Raw genomic sequence first — 24365 nt, 5'->3', positions numbered from 1 at the left:
AATTTGCAAGTACAAGATAGACGCCTTCTGAGGCTCAGCTTGGCAAATGCTGACAGCTTCCTATCTTGTCCTGGATAGAAGGAATGTTTCTATACTTTGTTTTCTTTAATATACTGTACAAAAAAAAAATTGTGATATGAATAAAATAGAAAAAATACCATTTTGTTGTGCCAATTTACTAGTTTCAGTCCTGTTCCTCTCTTACACAGCTACTACACATCAGAAAATGTTAACTTTACATAGCTGCTGCCAGAGAAATCGGTTTGAGCTAACTGCTAAAGTGTGAAATGAATACAAATGAGTATTTGAAATCACTAACTTCGAAAATTCTTCCCTTTACCAGGTGATGGCTGTGGCAGGTCTGGATTCCAGCAAAGCTCATAAACATTCACCGAGTCGTTCAACGCGTTCCTGGGCCACCCCACCTGCCACCCCTCCCAACAGGGACCGTTCCCCCTACTACACCCCCCTGATCCAGGTGGACAGGGCTGACTCCACAGAACACATGAATGGCAGCCTGCCTTCCTTGCACAGGAGCTCCTGGTACACGGATGACCCCGACATTTCCTACAGGACATTCACACCAGCCAGCCTGACCATCCCCAACGACTTCAGGCACAAACACAGTGACAAGCAGAGGAGCGCAGACAGCCTGGTGGAAGCGGTGAGTGCTGCAGGAACCCCTGAAGGAGCCAAGAGTGCCTGTCTGTGCAGTTTTAGGGTACACTTTTAAAAGCACATAAAATTCACATCAGCTCTCTGAAAATGGATTCTTAGTTTTATAGCCACAAACTGGTTTTAGGTAAAGAGGGGAATTTAATCATAGCTGTTGTGTAGCAAAGGATTTCTGCTGAGTCCAGATCTTCACACTAGAGAGAGATTAATCAGAGAATTTGAGATACTTCAGAATTCTGAAATTTAAGTTTTCTAGATGAGCATCGGTTCTGAAGTATCCTTCCACAATGGCGATAAGGAAGTAATTTCTGTTCTTCTATTGAAATAAATCCCCATTTCTGCAGTAATTTGAATAAAAAAATCAAAAACTCCATGAATCAGTGTACTAAATGCAGAGGAGAATAGCAACTGCAAGGGTTGATTTTTAGGTGTACTAAAGAATGCTAAGAATTCCCTCTTATATGGAAAAGATTTGAAGATAAAGTGTGTGCAGCATTTCTGAATCATAGTTAATGTTGTATCTTCCATTCATTACCTCCTTTCCATTGCTATAAGCTAAACCACATTTTGTTATGTTTTTGCAAACGGGAATTCAGTCTCTTTTTTCCCCATGTACTCTGAAGTACTGAGAACGTATAAAATTCTGTATTTCAGGCAATTGTTCCAACTGTACCATTTGAGATGTATTAACTGTTGTCTTTAGTGGGATGATTATGTTCAGCAAAGACTCCTGCCAAATCTCTTAAGAAGTGTCAGGTGTACTGTGGCACCACTTACATTATCACACATCGTGGTGTGCTTTGCAGGCTTTTCATTGTTGATTTAATTGTTATTTACCTGTACAGTTTGGCTGTGGGCTGCTCAAGTGATTCAGCATGGGGTTTCTAGTGCTTTCCATCTATGAGCAGTGCAATGATCTGTCTGTTGTTCTGTAATTCCACTGACATTCTCACTCTCTCCCCTCCCTCTGCCAGGTTCTTATATCTGAAGGCCTGGGAAGGTATGCAAAGGACCCTAAATTTGTTTCAGCTACAAAACATGAGATTGCTGATGCATGTGACATGACTATTGACGAGATGGAGAGTGCAGCAAGTAACCTTCTCAATGGAAATATCAGCAATGGGACCAATGGTGATATGTTTCCAATTTTAAGCAGACAAGATTATGAACTTCAAGATTTTGGTCCTGGCTACAGTGACGAAGAGCCAGAAATGGGACGATACGAAGAAGACTTAGCTGATGAAATGATATGCATTACAAGCTTATAGTATTTAGCAAGGAAAATGTTCTAATAACAGAAAAAGTGCCTCATAGTTTTAAGATGCTAGGCACTAGCTGGAGTGAATAACCAACCCAAGTTTTGTATGAGTGATGTCACACCTCAAGGAAGCCATAACTAATAAATTTATTATCTCTGGGTTGCCGAAATGTGAACAGAGCTGCAGTAGGTCAAGCCTCCTCCCACAGAATCTTCAGTTCCCCTGTAGGAATAAGGTTACTTTGAAACTAAGAAGATTGTGACAATCAGTTTTTTGAGGGCTAGAGCAGGATTCTGAGGTGTAATATCTTGCCTGTCTTTCAACCTTGTGCTGCTGTCCTTCCTAGCAGAGCAGGATCTTGTCAGTGACAATGTCTGTACAGGTCTCCACAGGATTGTGTGGGAAACAGCAACATGAGATGAGTGATGACAACCAGTAGTGTCATTACCTCAGTGCTCAAAGCATATCAGCTACCCATTGCATATCCATTCTAACATTGTTCTCAAACTTGCCTCCTGATTTCTTTTCTTAATGCTCTTCTAAAATACAATTTGTCATGATCTACCTGTTAGAGATCGTTGGAAAAAGAAGTTATATAAAGAATAATCCGTCATATGTAACGTCAGTTTACATAGGAAAATATCATTCAGATGGTCTGTTTTATGACTATCATGTTAAGGGCAAAATATACTGGAATAATTGCATTCTTACTAATGCACTTGCAACCAGGTTATAGTAGAATTAGATAAGATAGTTTGCTAAAAATTATATAGTAGAAAATATTGTAAATTAATTGTAATATACAATGATTTGTATTTGTAAAGAGATGTTCTATATTTTGTAATTATTGTACCGTAATTGAACTGCAGCAATATTTATGGACCCTAATTATTGTAACTCTCCACAGAATTCTAGATAGAAGTATTTTTACTTGGAATATATAGATCTATAGCATAAATATTTAAATAGAGCCACCTCTCAGTGTAAATCTCTTTTTGGGATAAAGTGTCAAGTTTGAACTTGGCAACAGATCAGATTTTTTTTTTTTAATACCTGAGTCAAAAGAATCTCTCTGCAAAAGGGATGCACAGTTGACTACTCAGTCTTATACTTGGAAAGGTAAAAAATTTAAACTAGTTTGAACTTTTTTTTTTGACTGAAAAGTAAGCTCTAATTTTATTTTTATAATAACCCCATGCAAAAACCCCAAACACTTGGCAGGCTCATGCCAGGGTATTCCTGGTCATGAGACAATTAGTTTTGACAAAGTGTAATACCTCCATAGCCTACATTGACCCAGGAAATATCTGAGGCAGAAAATAATTCACAGGTAAATGAAAATGCTTTACTTCAATACTACTTTCTCTGCTTGGAAAGGGAAGAAATGTGATAGTATGAATCTAGACAGAACCAAAAACCTTGGTATAAACAATATTTTATTGCCTCTACCTTTCTGTTGTTCTGTGTATACTATTTAAAAGATTTATTTTTATGCAATCAAGAGAAGGCTTCGATATTGTTCACAATGCAGTAAAACCCTGAAATGTCTTTGAGGCTGAAATGACCTTGGAGGATAACTAAAACACCCTGAAAGCTACTGTCTATTTTGTTAACACTGGATAACAATGACTTGTTCTAACAAGTTATCTTATCAGGTTTTACCTGTAGTTCCTATGCTAGATAGCAATCCAGTTCACATTTTTACAAATGTGATGTTTAAAACATGTCAATAAACATTTTGTACATAATGACAGTTTCCTATTAATAGCTTACAAACTTCCTCTGAAATCATTCTTATTTCCAATGCCAGGATAAAAACTTAAAAGTTTGTAAATTATTTATTGACCTACATCATTTTGTATTAAAACAAATGCAAAATGCTCTTCAAAATAAAACTGTGTAATAATTTTATTATACTTGGGAGTCCTTTTATTTGCAATGTTATAAGAATGGGAGGGAATGTGTGGAATAGGGTATCAGTCTTCAGTATCACATTTTGCAAGTCTTTTATGAGTGGTTGCTGTTAAGCACGAAGAAATAAAGCAATTAGAGTGTTCATGTGCAAAAGGGATTACTACTTCCCTAGAGACAGACCTATGGAAACTGTGTAGGAAAATTTGACTAAAATACCCTGAAACATCAAAATAAAATTTCCATGCTGTCTTGGGAAGCTCTTGGGTAGGCTACCCAGCAATGTTCACTTTGTTAGATTTTCCCAGCTTGCAGAAACAAAATCTGGGAGGCCAAAATGGAGCTATCCCTGTGAAATATAAATGAGTAGATTTCCAAGTTCTACCTACCGTGGTAAACCCACTTCTGATAACCACTTTCAAGGCAACTGAAGTTAAACTTTGTTTTCCTCCTTTTTTTTTAAAAAACAATCTCAGACTTGTATTTTGTCCAGCATGGACATTGGATAGAGCGTCAGGCTTGGCAGACTGAGCAGAGCGACAGGATTTTTAATTAGTGATTTCTCCAAGGAGACAGAAAACAATATGCTGACCTCGCTGTACTTCCATGCTCTTTGTCCTCAGCCTTTAATAGTGTGATGGGAGACTCTTAAGGGAAAAAAAGAAATTTCATGAGAGAACTGTTTGCAAAAAGAAACAATGAAGGATATTTAGTTGCAGACCATGTTCTATGTGGTTATTGGCTCAGGAGAGAACGTTTGTATAGATTCAAAGAATACTTGTTTAGTTTTACTACAGAAATATGTGGTAACAAGTAATCAATATATGCATAATTATGTGGTAATTGGCACACTGAGAATACTACCAATCATAGTAACTAGTACAAAAACCTAGAAGCTCTCTCAACAATTAAATAATCATTTATGGGACTCTAAATTCATTTATAGATATATTTAATGAGAGAAAATACTAGTAAAGAATTGAACATTGGTAAGTATCCTATAGTGAAGTAAATTCACAGAAAAATGAACCTATAAAAAGTATTTGTATTTGAACAGTGTCTTTTTCTGGCTGACGGAAGAATTGAGACTAAAAATTATAATAGTGTAATAAGATATGTTTGTGTTCTCTCTTATTTTTAACAATACTATTAGAAGTATTTAATTACTTTTGATTATGATTTAATTATGTATGATGCATCTATATTTTATGTTATTTAATTAACGCTTTTATTATTCCTCAAAATCTGTTTCTATGTTTATTTTCTAGAAAATGCATATTCCAAGCCTACTTTTCCAGTGTTCATATAGCTGCCTAATTTGGTTGCAGACTAATTGAAAGCAGACACTTGGAAAGGATTTTTAAGGTTATGGTGTACAAAATCTTACATAAATTAAATACGAAGCATTTTTACAAATACTGCTATGTTCTGCTGGTTTTAAAAGCACTTCTCATACCGAAACAACTTGAGCTGAAATGGGTGTACAAAAGAAATGTTTTTGGTCACTTTTCTTTCTTAATCTCATTGTCCCCAGCCAGAGACCTCCAACAGCCCGGGGCATCTGCAGCAAGCCATTTCCATGGAGATGCTGGTGCTCTCTCTTGCACTCCCATTGCTGGTCCAAGCCATGCTGGCAAGTCTGGTAATCCTTGAATCAAACAGCTTTTACAGTTAACTGGTTTTGAACACATAATATATATCATCTGTATATTTACAGAATTTGTATCTGGGTTATCTAGATTATCTGATTGATTATCTAGTGTATCTGATTATCTAGAATTGGGAATAATCACACTGTATCATTTTGTTAAATAGGTAAAACTGTGGAATTACAACCTGTGTTCTGCATTCCAACAAGGTGTAAAAGATGGATAATTTTAGCTATGAGACTGCCAGTGCTCCACAGGATGTGTTAGAATAACCTAGACCTGTTCTAAAGACCCTTTAGCAGACTTGACTCTGCTGGAAGTCAGAAAAAAAATTAACAGGAATTCAATATCAGCAACCAGATACAACACAGGAGAAACTAATGGTAAATTGATGCTACTTAAAGATTTCCCCAGGGCAACAAATCCTTCAACACTGCATCAAAGGAATCTCATGGAGGAGCCTCTATGTTCTACAGCAGTGAGGCTGGAATTAATAATGCAACTGCAGTTCACAGCAATGAAAGTGTTTAAGTGTTTGGAAGGGGAGGAATCTGCAAGATGCCTGTGGATGCTTAGAACTGCAAGAAAAGATGATGATGTTTCAGAAGAAATACCTGATTACCTGATTTCTCAGTACAGCAATATCTCCTGAATATAAGACACACGGATACCTAACCTTGCTATTTACTCCTCTTTTTAGAGTTTGGCATAACAGCAGAGGAGAGGTCTGTGCATGTTCAGTGCTAAGTTATGTAAGACACTGGCTGGTTAATCCTCTGCAGTTGCATAATAACAATTCCCATCTTGCATGCCTGGAGTGGAAACCCACGTTGTAAATCTGCACATGCAGGAACTTCAGTATCTCATCTTCCCAAATTGCCTCCCTTCTCAACTGCACAGCTCTGTGGTAAGTCTCACCAGTGTATATAAATTAAAATATCCTTATTGGATTCCAAATGACACCAGAACTTACTAAGTACTTTAAAAAAAGAAATCTCACAAGCATAAGTGCTGAGAAATAATTATTTTCCATTAGGAGGTACAGAATATACAATCCATGCTTTTCTCAAACAGTTGCACCAGATGAATAATTTCCTTAACTCAGCTAATCGATCACCTATGACGTGAAATATTCTTGTTCTTCCCCTCATTTCAAAAGAATGCATCACATACATAGAAAGGGTTTACCTGTCTCCCTTTGGAGCAGAGTTCACTGCTGTCATCTTCCATCTTCAGTGGTTTTGTTTGTGCTTAGGCAAATGCTCTGAGGAATTAAGTCCTTTCCTTCAGCAGAGCTTCCAGTCAGTGCCTTACAGAGAGCAGCACCAGGTACAAGTATCTGCCTTAAACATCTGCAGTTGTCCCTCCAGCCAACATCTGAGTCAGCAAGGATTTCTACAATCTGTTACAATGGTGTAAAATTCCGTTTTTTTCTTTTTCTGAAAAGAAGTTCATTCTCTTTGCCACAAGTCCTGAGCAATCTTAGGCTACAGAAACTTTTATGATTTCACATCTGCTTAGTCAGAAATTACTTTGGAATACTTAATAAATAGAAAATAATCAATGGAATAAATTTCTTTCTGTGAGTTCAGTTTCTTCAGCTTTTTTTTTTTAAATCAGTACCCAAAAGCTAGTTTGACACCAGAAACAGCCATGAAAGCTCAGTTATTTTAACTTACACATCTGAAAATTAAAAAACCAAAGATTTAAGTCCTAACTAAAATATAGCATTGGTTCATGAATAAGGTATTTGCCTTCTAATTTAAAAAGAACTCTTCCCATTTCATCAGTGTCTGACCTTACACATTTATTTTCAGTAACATTTTATTTTAAATATAGTTTGGTTGTAATTTTTCTAAATAAAATTTGAATGATAGCAAGGCACCATTCAGAATATTTACTGGTAAATATCTTTTGCAAACAATCATCTTGCCAAGACCAATCACTTTAAGGACGTTATACAGAGTGGAGATCTCCTACTGCTTGGAGTGGTACAACTACATCAGCTGAAATTGTGAGCAGGATTATACTAAGCTCCTTGTGGAAAGAAAAAAAATAAGAATAAAAATAAAACAAAGAGAAATATCTATTTCTAGTAGATTTTTATAAATATCTACTCCAGTTCTGCATGTTTTTAGAAAAATAAGTTGCGGATAAATACACTGTATGTCTTCTCCCTGAATTCTATACAGTTAGAGACTACACAGCTTAGTGAAATCAAACTTTGAGTGAGGCTTTTTAAACTGTGCATTCCTTTCATAAAAACCACGTTTGACAAACTCTGAGCACATGCAGGTTTCCTCCCTTTCCTATGAATTCTGATACAAACGAATCCAGCTCCTGAATATGACATTGCATAAGTGCTTACAACTGCTTGACCATTCTTTGCAGGATGTGGTGTTCACTGATTATCTGTTACCCTAGGTAACAACCTCATAGCAGTTAAAATTCTTCAAATAACATAATCATTTTCAAAATAGCACACCTTAATCTCTTCCATTCCTCGTGCAATCACACACGTATTTCTGCCTGATGTGTACAACCATCTTGGCATTTAGAAACAGCTTCTCTTCAACAGAAAACTTGAATTTACCACAAAAGGTCATGTTTAACTAAATTTATGATTCTCGGAGTGTCCTGCACAGGGCCAGGAGTTGGACTCAATGATCCTGATTAGTCCCTTGAAACTCAGCATATTCTATGATTCTAAAAAAATGAACTTAAGCCAGCTGATTAAACAAAGAGTAGGTAGTCTAATACCAAAAAATTATTCAAATTAATAGTTATTTTAATAGGATATGTTATTTTGCATATTTATCATGTTGGCATATTCAGTATGAGATACCAATGCGTGGATGAAAGCCTAAATAGCAAATAATATGAAAGAATGAGAATATTTACTTATCTCTGTGTTTCCAAGGTCTTGGGCTGGTATACAGGAACATTTTTCTCCTGAAGTGATGGGAGGCCCTTAATTATATCTGCAGCTTTCTCTGCTATCATGATAGTTGGAGCATTCAAGTTTCCAGTGACAACACTGGGCATTATTGAAGCATCAACTACTCTCAAGTTTTCAACACCAATTACTTTTGTTTGGGGATCCACTACAGCAGTGCTGTCTGAAGGCTGACCCATTTTACAGGTGCAGGAAGGATGATAAGCACTATCAGCCTTCTGCCTTATGAAAGCATCTATTTCTTTGTCAGACTGAACATGATTTCCTGGTTGAATTTCAGGTCCACGAAATTTTTCAAAAGCTTTCTGAGCAAAGATCTCTCTGGTCAACTTGACACACTGGCGGAATTCCCAAATATCTCTTTCTGTATGGAGAGAAAATAAGAAAATTGTAAGTACACATTTAATTTACCAGAATATAAAGAATGCAAAACAGAAAAAAAAGGGCATTACAGAAAAAAAGGCTAGAAGGAAAGTCTCTCTGTTCTTGCTGAAAGTCACGATAAAGCAGAATATTTTTCAAAGTCAGAGATATTTACATCCATTGTGAACAAAACTGTCGCTTATATTGCACAAGCCCAAAAGGAAAGATGTGAACTGTGAGGAATTACACTTTCTCTTGCTGTACCCACTGTCTAGAAAAAGGAAAACAGTCTCAGCACAAAGAAGAAAAAGAAATTCATTCCTTCTCCAGCAGAGGTAGTGATGAAATGAACAGCAAGACACAAAAAATATTGAGAATTCTGACTTCATCCCCAACAGGGAATTCTTTCTAGTTTACAGAGCTTTGCACAATATCCTCTTTTCATACTAGTTGACTTTTATAAATGAGAAATAAGTAACAATGTACCAACCAGCACTTCTGAAGCTGAGTAGGTACAAAAACCAGCTACTGAAATAAATGGGAAATAAGCTGACATCAGAGCAAGGAGAGGCTGCAATCACCTGTTGACAGGTAGTTGGGCTCAATGATGGGGTGGTCATTTGGGTCTGAACTCTTCAGCTTCAGCCAGCCCACACTTGTGCTCCTCATGGGTCCCACATGGACCTGCAACACCCACACTGTACTTGTGAGACAATGCCACCAGATCTAATTCCAAATTCAGCATGGCTTTATTTATTTATTTATTTATTTAAATTTAAACAGACTTTACAAATTCAGCAAATGTAAACATTAACTAGAGATAGTGGAAAACACCATTGAACATTTTTTCCATTTTATAGAATCTCTTTTGTAAATATATAATTTTATTGCAGGGAGGAAATATGCCTGTCACATCAATTCACAGTGTTCTCTTCATTTAAAACACAACCATTCCAATTTAGTAGTATCACAGCACTCTAATACAATCAGCAACTGGACCAGATTACTATGTCTCTGAAGGAAAGAGATTAACAAGGAAGAGCAAGTATGTTCAGTGACAGTTTCCCAGAATTAGAATTCAGAGTTTTGGATCAAGACGATAGCTTAAAAAGGGGCTTGGATTTGTGCCAGTGAATAAATGAGTGTTTCTATACATTTCCACTTAAACATCTGTCTAAACTGCAGTGGAACAGGGAACACCTTGTTCCACTGCAAAATAGTGTCCTAACCCACAACACTAGGGCACTTCAGTAGAGTGAATACTTGATTCAGTGCTTGCCCTCTTTCCCAGAGATAAAAACTAACATAACTTTTGTGGCAATATCAAATAACAAGGCTGTGGTTTTTTCCCCACTGAAGGAGGTTAAGCATATATAATATATAATATTATACCGAACAGAGTCTTTTTTCAGTATGTAGCCAAATTATCAACATCTATAATGGAACATAAACCTCCTTGCTAATGGCTACAAAACCTTACTGGAACATTCTCTTCAACTCACCTGGTAAGCTTCTGTTGTGGAAGCAACCCGACCATGGTCAATCACCTGAGAGGGAAGAAAGTGGAACTGAATGTCGGGGTGAGGAACCCCAGGTTCACTTCGGATGAAACCACCAGATTCCAAGTGGGCAGTGGCTCCCTCACCTAGAGAGGGTAAAGGAGAGAGAAGATGCCATTAAATACCTCAGAAGAGCAACAAGTCCACTTGTTTTTAACCCTTAGTTGCACTACTATGAATAATTTATATGTCCAGGATCGATTGCAAGGAATGTAAATCCATTACGAACAGCTCGTGGTTTAAGCAGTGTGCATCACTTTGATCTGCTTTTTAATTCCAGGATAAATGTAAATATGCATAACTTTGGAAATTCCACTGATCTGAGAATGGGATGTTGCAGTTATCTCACTGTAACTGGCAGGCCAAGGGTCTGACTCCAGAAGCAGATTTGGCTCCTAACAGGTGTGGAGGGGAACTGGCTGAACATCCTGATATTCCTGCACTGCTTGCTCCATGACGTGCACTCCAGTTATCCCATCAGTCACATGGAATAGGCAGAGCCATCCACGGTGCCTACCCTGAAGGGGAAGATGAAAGCCCTGCAATGTGCCTTATGTTATTCTCATTTCTGTTTAAAACTGTAAGTTAGCCCTCAATATTTACTTGCATGGTAAAAAGCCACGTATACCCAGAATAAGTTGCCAAATAATAACATAATTCAGCAAGCGATGTGGAGCTCAGTTTTGGCCAAGCTAATTAACTGACATCAAGGATTATATTTACAGATCCTTTCTAAGCTACAGCTTCTGACTGAAGTACTGTAAAATGTGTGTCTCATCTTAAGGAAAGTCAATTCACATTTACTTGCAGGCCAAAAGAATTCTGATCAGAGCAACAAATTCTTTTGAGACAATTATGCAGAAAACTTAAGTGAGTTGAACAATATGTTTTTATTGGCATCACACTGATTTAAAACAGAATATTTTCTCCATCTTTTTTTGCAATAGCACTGATTTTCAAACGTAGAATTTTTTCTTTGCATGAGATATAGTAATGTTAAAAGTGGTGTATAGTAACCTCCTCCATTACCCAAGATATAAAAACTTTAAAATATTCTGGTATTGAAGAAAAGAAATTGTTCAAATCTATTTGCAAGTTCCAGTTATTTTCCAGAGCATGAGGAAGATTTTATATTAAGGCCCCTAGACTAGAAAACTCATGGATAAAAGGCTGTCATAATTCTAAATCAGTCAGTGGTAGAGTGATTGCATACTTTGCTTCATACCTGTAAATTTCCAAAGCCATTCGAGACCAATCCTCACCATGTTAAGTGGCTTTTGTGCAGTGTATAGAGTAATAGGTTTGGTGCACTTTTGCTGGACATAGATTTCTAAATGGTCCTGAAGGTTCTGGCCTACTCCTGCAGAGGGTAAAAAGGGGGAGGGAGAAGAAAGTGAGAGGAAAAAATGTTATTTCACACAGAAAAGTTACCCACCGTGTTCCAAATTGAGACCATCTTAAGTGGGGACTAAACCAACTTCTTTCAGGGGCAGTGATGACACAGAGCAAGGCCATCAGTCACATCAGCCTTTTGCTCGTGTAGGAATATGGTTTTACATAAACAGAGCATAAATGGAATGAAAATAGGAAGTTAAATGGCAGATGTATCAGTTGTTCTAAAATTGCCAGATATGGCTTCTAAATACTGTGTTTACTTCTTTAGCTTTAAGGAAAAGTTCATGTTATTTCTTCTATATTTGAATGTTTATGACAGTGGGAGTTTATAAAATCTGTTGTAGATCAAAACTAATTCAAAACTCTTAATGACAAGTGTGCTGCCTAAATATAAAAATATCCCTTCAGAAAGGCATTTTTCACTTTCAAATGTGGTGAAGAAAGGGTAGGAGGTTGTTGCTTAGCTTCCACTTATTTGTATAAAATCAATACATCTTTCCAGTGATTTGTAACAAACCTGTTTTCAACATGTGCTTCAGTCTTCACAACTTGACATAAAGAAAACTCAATTCCATTATTAATTTAATTTAATGTTCGTTCAATTGCATCCATAGCAAGAGGAAAGAAGAAATAAAATTACCAGGAAGATGGCAAACAACAGGGATCCCCAGTTTTTTTAGATCATCTGCATTTCCAATACCAGACAACATAAGCAGCTGGGGAGAATTTATGGCACCTCCACTTAAAATAACTTCCTTATTGGCAAAAACCTGAAAGGAAATGAGCACAAAATCCCTAAGATTATTATGCCTGAGCTGAATGCAAGAAGCATCAGGAACTGCTCTTTGGTTATGCTGTTCTGATCCAGATTAGACACCCTTCCCTCACATTTTCCTCATTTAAATGTATCCCTGTCTTGTCAGAATTTTCCAGAGAGAGAAGGAATCAAGTTTTTACTTTGATCATTCCTCTATTTATTCCCATCTTTACAATCCTTTCAAACTGTATGGCACAGAGACATTGAGCCCAGCCCCTGAGCTACTGCCAGGGGAACTGTACCTGTGGCACTCACATCAGGCAGCTAAGCTTCTCTGCCATCTTCAGTAACCCTTTGTCAATTAAAACTGAAACTCCTAAGGAAGATTTGGAATTCACAGACATGGCAGCTCAAACATTCTCAAGAGCTTTTTTTTTTTTTTTTTTTTTTTTTTTTTTAATTCAGCCAAGGCTAAAGTTTGATTTCTTAGCTTATGGTAGTCCACAAAAGCTCCCCCCATTCACTAAAGCACTACTGATAAAATTGGCTGCAGGCATAGATTGAATTTTGTTTTGCTGGCAGAATTTTCATCAAGTGGTTAGGTCTGAGCCCTGAGCTGGTCATGATACAGGATGCTAAATTATTCCTCTTCCTTTGACTCAGAGTTTTAACAGATTAGCATGGAATGTATATTAACTTTTAATCCTGTCCTTTTTGAATGACACCTCAGCTATACAGAATGATGGCAAATGAGATTGTTGCTTCAGTAGCATCCAAGTGTGATAATAACAAAAAGCATTTTCAGACTATTTATCTCATATGGCCAACAGATGGCCAGTGCTGTTATCTTTTATTTGTTATTGTTTTGCTCTGGGCAATCATTAGTATGTTAAGACTAGTAAACACCATATCAGAGCCTTTTGAATCAATACTTAGACCTGCATTTTATATGTTATACAAATTTAACTTGTTTACATTTTCTATGGTACATTCAGAACTGGTACCAGTTTGTTCAGAGCAGCATTCAAATGATGCTTGCTCAATCTAAACCCACTGCAAAGTCAGCACTGTAGTTATTCCTAGCCCACATAAAGTTTTTCATAATGTCACAGCAAACATGCTAAGAGGAAAAAGTGACTTTGATACACTTTTGTTTGAGTTAGTCTAGTTAGTTTTGTTTGAGTTATAATACATTAAAACATTTTCATTCTTTATATGAAATATAAAATATATATATACTTTTCTGCTTGATTCTGAACTTTAAAACTCCAGAAATGTTCAGTCTACCTTTCCTACTTTTGTGAGAGGGTTTACTGGAGTCCTGGGAGAACTCTAAAACTTCAGTGTTAGACATATAACAAGTCACTGGCTGGTGAACAGATTTTGAATAATTTTTGAATCAGGTTTTGATGATCTTTTCTCTTTGCTGATGACTGATGTAAAAGAGATTCTATCTAAAATGGACTATAAAAACAAAAACACTTTAATGTAGTCAATTGCTTCATCTTGATGTTCATAATGCAATAAAATTATTAGTTCTTCCATCGTGACAGGTATAAAATTTTCCAGAAAGTAAAAGCAAAGTAATCTTGCAGTTTTGATGCTGGGGGAGCAGGGGTGGAAGGGGGAGGGAAGGAAGGGAAATACTTTGAAGGTGTATTTTGTGCAGTACATTATATAAATATATATTATTCACTATTCAGAATGTATATTCACTGTGTAGAATTCATACATATATTAGTATATATGAAAATTCATAGCAGTTGAAGAATTTTGCAATTAAATGGTCCAGTATTCAGAAAGTCTTTGATCATGTGTAATTGGGTTTCCAAGACTTTCTTCAACTAAATTGATCTCGATAATGGCACAAGAACAGCAATTAGGTGTACTGTTTTCACAGAAATCTAATAGCTTATGAAATCAGTTAAAGGTTCTGCAACTTCTGTTTGATATTGGTTAAATGATTATCATTTGCAATCCACTTAGAAAGCAGCAGATTTGATCTGTACTTTAGAAAATCAAAGAACAGATTATTTATACTGCATTTTAACTTTGGCAGGTGCTCAGTCACAGAACTTGTCTGCTGAGTTTTAGAAGGCTTACTGAACTCAAACCACCAAGATTTCTACTCAATTCTCTCTAGGATATTATTATTACACTGTAATTGTTTTATAATCGTTTGTGACTAAATATCTAAGGTTATTAACATACAAGACCCTTTTAGGTAACATCCTAGTTACAGACTAGTCCATAATCAGCTGTTAAGGGAAATGAGGATGGTTTAGGTCTTACAGAAGTCAATGGATTGGTAGAGGCATAAAAGGAACCCATTATCCAGAGAGTTCTGTAATGACAATTCAAGCTTCCTTCCACACAACCACATTTTCAGCAGAAGTTGGACTGAAACTGAGAAATATTCATTGCACAGCCAACCATAAGGCAAGATTTGTCATTTATCCCTTGAGCCATTCAGATTTCAGTATCTGGCTTTTACAGATTTTCCTCTGCCAGAATTGTTTCTTCAGAAACATCCCCATTGCAGCACTCTGGTCAATGTGCTCGACAGGGCATGGTTGAACCACAGGCTGCAGTCAGACTTCTTACACAACACTCTGGGTAACATCAGGTTATGGCTTGTCCACTCAGCACTGGGAGATGGAAATGCGGTGATGAAGTTAATCTCTAAATCAATACAACTGGAACATAATCTACTGTAAAATAACTGACAAGGAATCGTACACCTTAAGGAACAACATAACCTTTAAAAAAAGAGAACATTCTGCATAGTAAAGTGCCATGTTTAATATACATATTTTAAAAATATATATAATTTAGCTCTGATTCATACCTTTCACACTGGAAATTGAAAATCTCTTACCTTTTTCCTTTGCCCATTTTTCACATACTCAACACCAATGCATTTTGTTCCTTGGAACAAGATTTTTGTTACAAGTGTCTTCTCTGCAACTGAGAAATTTGGGCGTGATATGGCTGGGCGAAGGTAAGCACTAGCTGTGCTCCATCTTTGACCTACAATGTATATTTACATTAAACATCAAAACAGTCATGCTCAGTATGTTTCAGATTTTGGCCAATAATCACCAGGATGCCTACAGAGGGAAAGTCTTCATAGAGTTTATAGAGTTCAAAGCAAATGCGATTTGCTATAATAATTAAAGGTGTTATTTTAACAAAGCAGATTTCACAATGACACAATTTAACTGTGAATCAGGACTTTCCTACCAATGCAGCTTGCAATGAAATGCACAGTACGCTGATAGCAAGCTGCTGAGAAACGAATAGGGTGTAAATACAGAGTGCGTAGCTGGGCAGTAATCTAAACACTCAAATGGCATTCAGGGCAGATTATATGTGCACATTCCAAAATTATTCCTGGAGCAGAAATAGAAATTACTTGGGGAGAGCCCTTTATGGTTTACCTCGGTGTATAGTCATGTCCATCCAGCCAAAGCCCTCCTGCTGATAGCCGTTCATGTCATCTGTAAAGGGATACCCAGCCTGCTGGGCTGCCTCCAGGAATGCCCGATGGAGAGGATGGTTCGTTTTCCCTCTTGACACGCGCAGCGGCCCATTCCCACCTCTGTACTGATCCGGCCCCAGCTCGTGTGTCTGCGCCTTCTTAAAGTAGGGCAGGCAGCGCTCGTAGTCCCAGCCCAGAGCCCCCTCCCTGCTCCAGCGGTTGTAATCCTCGGCGTGCCCGCGGATGTAGACCATGGCATTGAGCGAGGAGGAGCCTCCCCACACCCTGCCCCGGGGCCAGTACATGACTCGGTGGTCCATGTGCCTCTGCGCCGCGGTGTGGTAGTACCAGTTGTATTTCTCGTCGCACAGGTTGTACGTTAACGCAGCGGGCATGTGAATCTTCCACATCAGCCTTTTACTGCCCAGCAGGGTATCCTTGGGACCTGCTTCCAACAGCAGCACGGTGCTCTGCGGGTCTTCTGTCAGCCTGTTGGCCAACACGCAGCCTGCTGACCCAGCTCCTACAATGATGTAATTGTAAGAGTTTGCCTTTTCGGAGCTCAGTTGAGATGAGGCGCGTGAAATTTTGAATTGTTGTTCATTGATGACTAATGTGTTCTTTAATGTGTGTGCTTTAAACAGGTTTCCTGCTACTTTGCACATCGCGGGACTGTGATATTGAAATCCTTTCATTAAATATGACATCTTTACTGATACTGATGTTAGTTAGTCTTGCAGAACTTCTGACAAAATCCAGTGGTTTACCCTAGAAAAAAACCAAAATATACTAATTAAGATGCAAGCATTGCTACCTCTAAAACGTCAGTCATTTTCAGGTGACAATGGCATACTTTACCCATTTTCACTACTGAAAAATTAACAACAATGGCAATAAACCAGTAAACATTTACTGTCTTATTATTCTTTTAACATTCAATGCAGCAGTCAAATATACTATCCTATATTATATGTAGTCTGATTTTGATTTGCTTCTGGTTCCTGAGACAGATGAACATTTCCAAGGATTTGCCAAACCCATAAGAGGTGGAAACTATTGCGTTCCTTGTAGTATCTCTTTATCCACCTTTAATAGGCGAGAATTTAAGAACAACAATTTCAAAAACTTCTCTGTAAGTCTGTGACAGGGATATCACACAATGCAATTCACAGTGGAAATTATGAGTATGCTCACTGCACATTCTGCCATTTTCCACAAAACAAACGTGTAACAAATTGATTTCCAGCTATCCCTAATGTGAAAACTGCTGGATTTTCAGATGTATCTCCTAACACAGGGAAAGACAAAATCTGTTCACCTTTGCCCTTCTACTTTGCTACTAAACCCAGATGTGCAAGAGTGCTCTGAGTATCTAACACCACCAGATCCTTAGGCTGAGTAGTAATGGCAAAATTTTTACTTTCAGAGAAGCTTGGGGGCCTAGGAAGTACCACAGGTTTAGCTCTGTCACACTAGTTCAGGAACAGGGACTCAGTGCCAGATTTTCTGTGTGTCACAGGTACTGATCCTGCTGGCCAGGATTTTTCCTGTTCTCTCCCCCTGAAACCATTCCTTTTGGTCTAAACAATTAGTGAAATGGGATGTCCTTGGACTTTAAATAGTATTTCTCCCTGGCCCATGACAGCTGTCCAAGATGTTGTAATGTATTCTAGAGGCAGCAACTTATCCAGGGTCCATTACACTTATCTTTTCCAGCACTGCCCAACTGAAAGAGATAAGCAAGTATATTCCAGAAATACACTGAATCCTCTGCAACAAAATTAGATGTGAATTGCTGCTAAATGTCTGAAATTCTCCATGTAGAATTAAAATTTTATACAATTTTATGTACTGTCTCATTTGCAACAAAATTAGATGTGAATTGCTGCTAAATGTCTGAAATTCTCCATGTAGAATTAAAATTTTATACAATTTTATGTACTGTCTCATTTGCAAAAGTATATTCCTTTACTCTTGGAACAGACGGGAGGAAGCATAACTCTCTGACTTTTCTTAGGAAAACTTGTAATAAACATGTTCAGGGCTGTACAAACCCCAAAACTTCCAAATGAGCAACCAGCCATGGAGGACAATTTGTTCTGTAAAGGAAAAAAAAAAAAAGAGATGCTGCGGTTGTGTCTGAGCCTCAAGTTCACACAGCTGATTCTCCTTACATGGATAACTCAAAATTGTTCCCAGCTGAAGATGGGGACACGTCACTTTTGTTGCTGGTGCAGTCTACCGAAGGACCCTTTCTTGAGGAAAAAGGTTTACCAGCTTCTTGTGATGCAGCAGAGGATGCAAAGGTAGAGCTGTTCTTGCTTGTTTTGGTTGTGATGAAGAGGGTCATGGTTTTGTAGTACCTGTGCTTACCCTGCAGAACTGGTGGGCCACAGGACTTTATTGACCCAGGAGCAGCAGATTGGTAGAATATGAGCCTGGGCCCTGATGATCTGAGAAAGATACTCCGTCCCAGTAGGGAACTATAGTTTTATGGCCAACTCTTGCAAATGCTGTTGTAGTTATGTTAAAAGGAAATGGGTTGAAGTAGGGAGGTTTGTACATGGTGGTTCTACTGGGATGCTCTGTGCTCACTACCAACAAAAAAAGTTTTTTTGGACCTTACTGGATGTTACTGCAAGTCTTTATCTGGGTTCCTCCTATATCATGACCTTTTTATGAACATGTAGTAAAATGTTTCTCAGTAATCAGTGGGCAGACTGGCAGAAATGCATATGACAGCAACATGAAATACATTCCCTGTATTACATTAGAGCTTCAAAATCGGGAGCTTGTTTTAAAAAGGTTTGTGTTTCTGAAGCTGCCATTCAGCTAGGTTTATGGCTGGTGTTTGTACAAGACTGAGGAGAGCAGGAGCATCTTAGTAGGAAAATTCTGCTGCTACAATGTAATAATACAGCTACTCATACCCTGGTTATTTAGAGGTGGGCAGTGCAATTCTTAAACCAGGTGTTAGGGCTCCTTGAGTCATTACAACACATTTCTGAGTGCAGTATCAGGCTGATGTAATCCATGGGTACCTACAATTGCAACTCTATCTGGGATTGCATGTAAAAACTTCTTTAAGGAACTCAAGACAGATAGATTTCTATCACTCTGTCTGGGATAGAAGGTTGAAGAGCCAACCAAGAAAGCTAAACCTAATGTTCCTTTCAAGTAACTTAAGTAGTATATTTCAAATCTTCGCCACCGTATGTTTTCCAGCTATATAGTTAGATGTTATTTCAAGGTTTTCTTTGCATTATGTTGTTGTTTTACTTCAAAGGGAACAGGACGGACAGAATAACATCTGAGAGAATTTTTATCTTGCAAAGAGAGATGGGAGTGAAGTCAGTCAGCAGTGTCCTGGCCATAACAGCCAAGTGACTTTGACAGTCAGTGTGTAGATGATTCACAAAGCTTGGGGCTTTTCTGTTCTAAGTGCGGAGGTCAAAAATTAAATCACTCTGATTTAATATAAAACTAGCACACATGTTTTGATTGAATGGATTAAAACACCAGCTTCAATTGACTGAAATACTAGTTTCAATGCACAGTTCTTTTTGCCGTATTGTTCCACATCCACTCTCCTCTTCCAGTGGTCCCTGTGCATGAGCACTATCCTACACCATTTCTTCTAAATTGATCCCGAAACAAAAAAAGAGAAGGTCACTGTACCTGAAATACTTACGTCCTGTTCTGTTGACAGAGGAAAAAGAAGAATATCCTCTTTGGCAGATGTAAGACGTAACCCTTTTCCCAGAGATACCGCAGCAGAGCAATGGGGCTTTGTGAGGACGTTAACTCTTCATGTTCCCACCAAATGCTTTCAGGCCCGACTGTGCAAAGTGCAGGAGGAAGAGTTCCTCAGGCTAAAGCAGATCTTGCCTTTTGTTTGTTTGTTTTACCCTGCTGCAGGCTGTGTAACAGGTTTAAATATATCTGCTGCAGCATGTTTAGGACTAACTTTCCCTTCACTCCTGCTAGGGAGAAAGTTCATTCACTTTCAAAATTTCATTCACTTTCGAAAACTTAGCGGTGAGTTTCATTTCCAGGGGTGAAAGTGCTCAAGCCGACTTACCTCGCCCCTTCCTCTGTGCACAAGCGTGTCTGGGAGCTCCGGCGGGTCCGGGGCTGCCCGCGACCCCGCTCTGGGGGCTCCTGACCCGCACCGGGACCGCGGCCGCTCCCGCCCGAACAGGCGGAGACGGCTCTGCCCCGGTCCCCTCGGCAGAACGGGGCACCCACGGGCCACGTCTCTGCCAGCCCAGGCCTCTCCTGTGTGGGGGCTGCCGCCGACCCTCGGCAGCCGCCGCCCAGCCCGGCGGGCGGAGCGCGGGGTGGTCCCTGCGAGTGCGGGCGGCGGGGAAGGAGCGCGGCTGGGACTTCCCCTCGGAATGCAGCCTTTGGCCGCAGTGCAGGATGTGCCCGAGGGGAGCAGCGGGCGAAGTCCTCAGCCTCGCCCATCCCGCCGGAGTCTCCGGGCAGCTGCTCTGCCCCGCCGTTCCCGTGCTCCGCCCGTGCCACCGGGACAGGGCTGTCAGGCTCCCCCGGGACAGGGCTGTCAGGCTCCCCCCGGGACAGGGCTGTCAGGCTCCCCCGGGACAGGGCTGTCAGGCTCCCCCGGGACAGGGCTGTCAGGCTCCCCCCGGACAGGGCTGTCAGGCTCCCCCGGGACAGGGCTGTCAGGCTCCCCCCGGACAGGGCTGTCAGGCTCCCCCGGGACAGGGCTGTCAGGCTCCCCCCGGACAGGGCTGTCAGGCTCCCCCCGGACAGGGCTGTCAGGCTCCCCCGGGACAGGGCTGTCAGGCTCCCCCGGACAGGGCTGTCAGGCTCCCCCGGGACAGGGCTGTCAGGCTCCCCCGGACAGAGGTGTCAGGCTCCCCCCGGACAGGGCTGTCAGGCTCCCCCCGGGACAGAGGTGTCAGGCTCCCCCCGGACAGGGCTGTCAGGCTCCCCCGGACAGGGCTGTCAGGCTCCCCCCGGGACAGAGGTGTCAGGCTCCCCCCGGACAGGGCTGTCAGGCTCCCCCGGGACAGGGCTGTCAGGCTCCCCCGGGACAGGGCTGTCAGGCTCCCCCGGGACAGGGCTGTCAGGCTCCCCCCGGACAGGGCTGTCAGGCTCCCCCCGGACAGGGGTGTCAGGCTCCCCCCGGGACAGGGGTGTCAGGCTCCCCCCGGGACAGGGGTGTCAGGCTCCCCCCGGGACAGGGCTGTCAGGCTCCCCCGGGACAGGGCTGTCAGGCTCCCCCCGGGACAGGGCTGTCAGGCTCCCCCCGGACAGGGCTGTCAGGCTCCCCCCGGACAGGGGTGTCAGGCTCCCCCCGGACAGGGCTGTCAGGCTCCCCCCGGGACAGGGCTGTCAGGCTCCCCCCGGGACAGGGCTGTCAGGCTCCCCCGGGACAGGGCTGTCAGGCTCCCCCGGGACAGGGCTGTCAGGCTCCCCCCGGACAGGGGTGTCAGGCTCCCCCCGGGACAGGGGTGTCAGGCTCCCCCCGGGACAGAGGTGTCAGGCTCCCCCCGGACAGGGGTGTCAGGCTCCCCCGGACAGAGGTGTCAGGCTCCCCCCGGGACAGAGGTGTCAGGCTCCCCCCGGGACAGGGGTGTCAGGCTCCCCCCGGACAGGGGTGTCAGGCTCCCCCCGGGACAGGGCTGTCAGGCTCCCCCCGGACAGGGGTGTCAGGCTCCCCCCGGGACAGGGCTGTCAGGCTCCCCCCGGGACAGGGCTGTCAGGCTCCCCCGGACAGAGGTGTCAGGCTCCCCCAGCTCCGCCGCGGAGCTCGGGCAGACCCAGCCCCGCGCTGAGGCGACCCCATCCCGCTCCTTCCCCGAGCGCTCCAACTTTTCCACCCCGCTCTTAGTGGGGCGGAAAAAATCGTTTCCCCCACCCTCGGCTGCAAAAACGCTTTCCAGTGGGAGCGCTTGGAGCTGCAACGCGGCTGGGGATGAAAGCCCAGGTGTCCCCGCTCCATCCCCGGCACTGACGGGAGGGTTCTCTGCGAGTGTGAGCACTGGGCGCAGGGCTCGAGGGCAGCCCGTGAAAGTCGGAAGGTTGAGCTGGAACTTGCAGCTGAAGGCTTTAATTGCGATCCATACCTGTGCAACGCGTGTTTCCAGGAGAAAGCCTTGGTTTGGAAATGGGAGCAGCAAATGCGCTGTCCCGCCCGGCCCGTCTGGGCTGACGGATTTTTTACCTCAGCAGTGACGGCTTTTGGGTTTGATTTTATCACTGATAAGTGCGTGTTCAAACATACTTCTGAACAGTTTCCCACTGGGTAGGCAGAAGAACTAATAGTTCCACAGTATAACTCAGATAGGTTACTTCTCTTGGTTATTGGCTTTGTCTGGATATCTTCAGTATATGCTAATGGCGTGCGTGCTCGTTGTAGACTACACTGCATTAAAACTGGTGCTGGTGGTGAGAGCATCTCAGAAAATTCGCCTGACAAATGGCCAGGGATTGTGTGTGAAGACTCAGTGCTACTCTTGGAGGGTAAACCCAGGAGTCTTGTTTACCCTTTCAGAATGCTCATGGCAGAAATAAAGCTGATATGAAGACAAATCAAGAGTACTGGGACATCTTGGTCTCTGCTGCTGTATCTCTGATGTTGCTTGTAGGGGCTGGGTTTTTTTCAAGTCCTTCCTAATCACTCTTCTCAGAATGTATTAAACCATTAATAATTTTCTAGCTTAGTTGCTTGCTAATGTTTTTGTTCTTAATCAGATAAGAAAATAATGGACTGTCTCTGGGTGCTTGGTTATTTACTGCAATCTTCTGAATAATTGTTCATTAATGGAAAAGAGTAATTGTTCCTTGTGGAACTATGAGTAAATGTGCACTTGATATAAGTGGTCTTTAATCTTTGTAGTGATTAAGAATGCTTGAAACCAAACTGATGTGTGTTTGTGGAGTTGAAATAATTTTGTACATTTTCAATGCTGTTATTTGGTAAGCAAATAAAGTCTATAAAAATATGCACTAAATATGTATAAAACTATAGATGGTTCAAGAAGTAAGAGTAATTTCAGCAGTTAAGGAAGGGTAGATGTAGAGCACAAAATTCTAAGTGTGTTCATTGTTTGGAATGTGAAAAAAATCAAAGGAGTTGCCACTTAATTGAAAGGGCGCCTGCAGGTGTCCAGTATTTCATGGGTTTAAGGACTAGAAATTGGTGATGATATCTTATCCCTTTGTTACCAGCTGCATCATACATATGGCATTTCAACAGAAATTTTGAGATTTTTGTGCAGGTGAATTTGCTATTTTTTAATGCACAGATACTTGATTATTTATCATTCTCAAGTCAGTACTCACTGCAAACTAAGCTGAAACTATTAATTGTTTCCTGTTGCACTATTCATCAGGTATATTCAGCAAATTTTCCCCTGGCTGTCTGCAAAAATCTGGGAAAAACAAATTATTTTAGTCTTAGGTGAATTTTTTGTATTTGCCTTGGTAAATTTTGCGTTTCACCTTCCTTCTTTTAAGTTTTATGCTAATTAAAATAATGCTGCACCACAGGAGCTGTTGCTCAAGGTAAAACTAAACAAAAAGGGAAAGAGGAGATGAGATAATGACTGATGAGACATCAGGCTGCAGGGTTACATTCCAGCAACATGGGAGGAATTGGCAGGAAGCAGATACAGACTGACATACCTTGTTTCTTTCAAAGTAGGGAAGAAAATTTAAGTAAATCAAGTAATCAACAATTCCAACATTGATGATCAATAATTTTGCATTCCTTTTTATCCCACTTTCTATGTATGGACATTGGAAAAGATAATTTCAGTAATTCCGTGTGCATATTCTCTAAATTCTATTAAAATACACATAAACAAATCCATAAATACCATAGAATGCTAAGTATTATTATGATAACTGATGACAGCTTTTAGAGACTTGCTTCAAAGTGATTTTTTTTCTCTTTTAGAGCTCATCACAATCAACTCAGTTGGAGGATGCATTTTCTCCTTGCTGCTCTGCTTGTGACTGAGTCTCATTGCTGTGACAGCTCGTTCCATCTCAGGCTGAGTGAGGTAAGAGTTCTCACGTCCTTGAGCTTTTGTATTCTGTAGAGTTTTGCTGCAAGCATCCTTTTAGATAAGGTCATATAGAAGAGACTGCCTTTTAGGTATTATTGCAATAGGACTGCTCTCAAGTTTGTTCAGGAAGCTCCAGCTTCAATATTTCAACTCAATTCAGTCCAGTGTTTCTGAAGGCAGCTGCCTGACCAAACCAGGGTGGTTGTGGAGCACAGCCTCACTGCCCTCAGGTGCAATGAGACTGGAAAATGTGCTGGCTGTATAGAATTGCAGCTAGGTCTTTTGGGTGTATTATAGTGATTTTTGTAAAATGGGGAA

The 24365-nt window shown here is 40.8% G+C and overlaps 2 protein-coding genes across 2 annotated transcripts in view; one reads left to right on the top strand and one right to left on the bottom strand.

The window, feature by feature from the left end:
• Positions 1-1943, top strand: part of CACNA1D (calcium voltage-gated channel subunit alpha1 D) — a 167911-nt gene extending 165968 nt beyond the window's left edge. The window contains exons 50-51 of the mRNA XM_062500851.1: positions 344-664; positions 1650-1943. Coding sequence (XP_062356835.1) covers positions 344-664; positions 1650-1943 — 615 coding nt within the window. The remainder of the gene's footprint in view (positions 1-343; positions 665-1649) is intronic.
• Positions 1944-8395: 6452 nt separating this feature from the next.
• Positions 8396-16712, bottom strand: CHDH (choline dehydrogenase). The gene is made up of 7 exons (XM_062500870.1): positions 15965-16712; positions 15403-15554; positions 12408-12537; positions 11598-11732; positions 10316-10458; positions 9395-9497; positions 8396-8814 (listed from the first exon to the last, which is right to left on the bottom strand). The coding sequence occupies exons 1-7, from the start codon at positions 16710-16712 to the stop codon at positions 8396-8398; spliced, it is 1830 nt and encodes a 609-aa protein (XP_062356854.1).
• Between the last annotated feature and the right edge of the window lie 7653 nt (positions 16713-24365).

This window comes from Cinclus cinclus, chromosome 12 (assembly GCF_963662255.1).
Source record: "Cinclus cinclus chromosome 12, bCinCin1.1, whole genome shotgun sequence".
NCBI lineage: Eukaryota > Metazoa > Chordata > Aves > Passeriformes > Cinclidae > Cinclus > Cinclus cinclus.
The sequence above is the reverse complement of the archived record's forward strand: the minus strand, read 5'-3'. Positions and strand labels throughout refer to the sequence as shown.

Bases quoted from the DNA above. Each gene is read 5' to 3' on its own strand.
- CHDH (XM_062500870.1), bottom strand. From the start codon at position 16,712: ATGTCATATTTAATGAAAGGATTTCAATATCACAGTCCCGCGATGTGC. The intron at 10,459-11,597 runs GTATGAAGCAAA...TACCCTCTCTAG, and splicing joins ATGGCTTTGGAAATTTACAG to GTGAGGGAGCCACTGCCCAC. The intron at 9,498-10,315 runs GTGAGTTGAAGA...TGGGTGTTGCAG, and splicing joins CCACAACAGAAGCTTACCAG to GTCCATGTGGGACCCATGAG.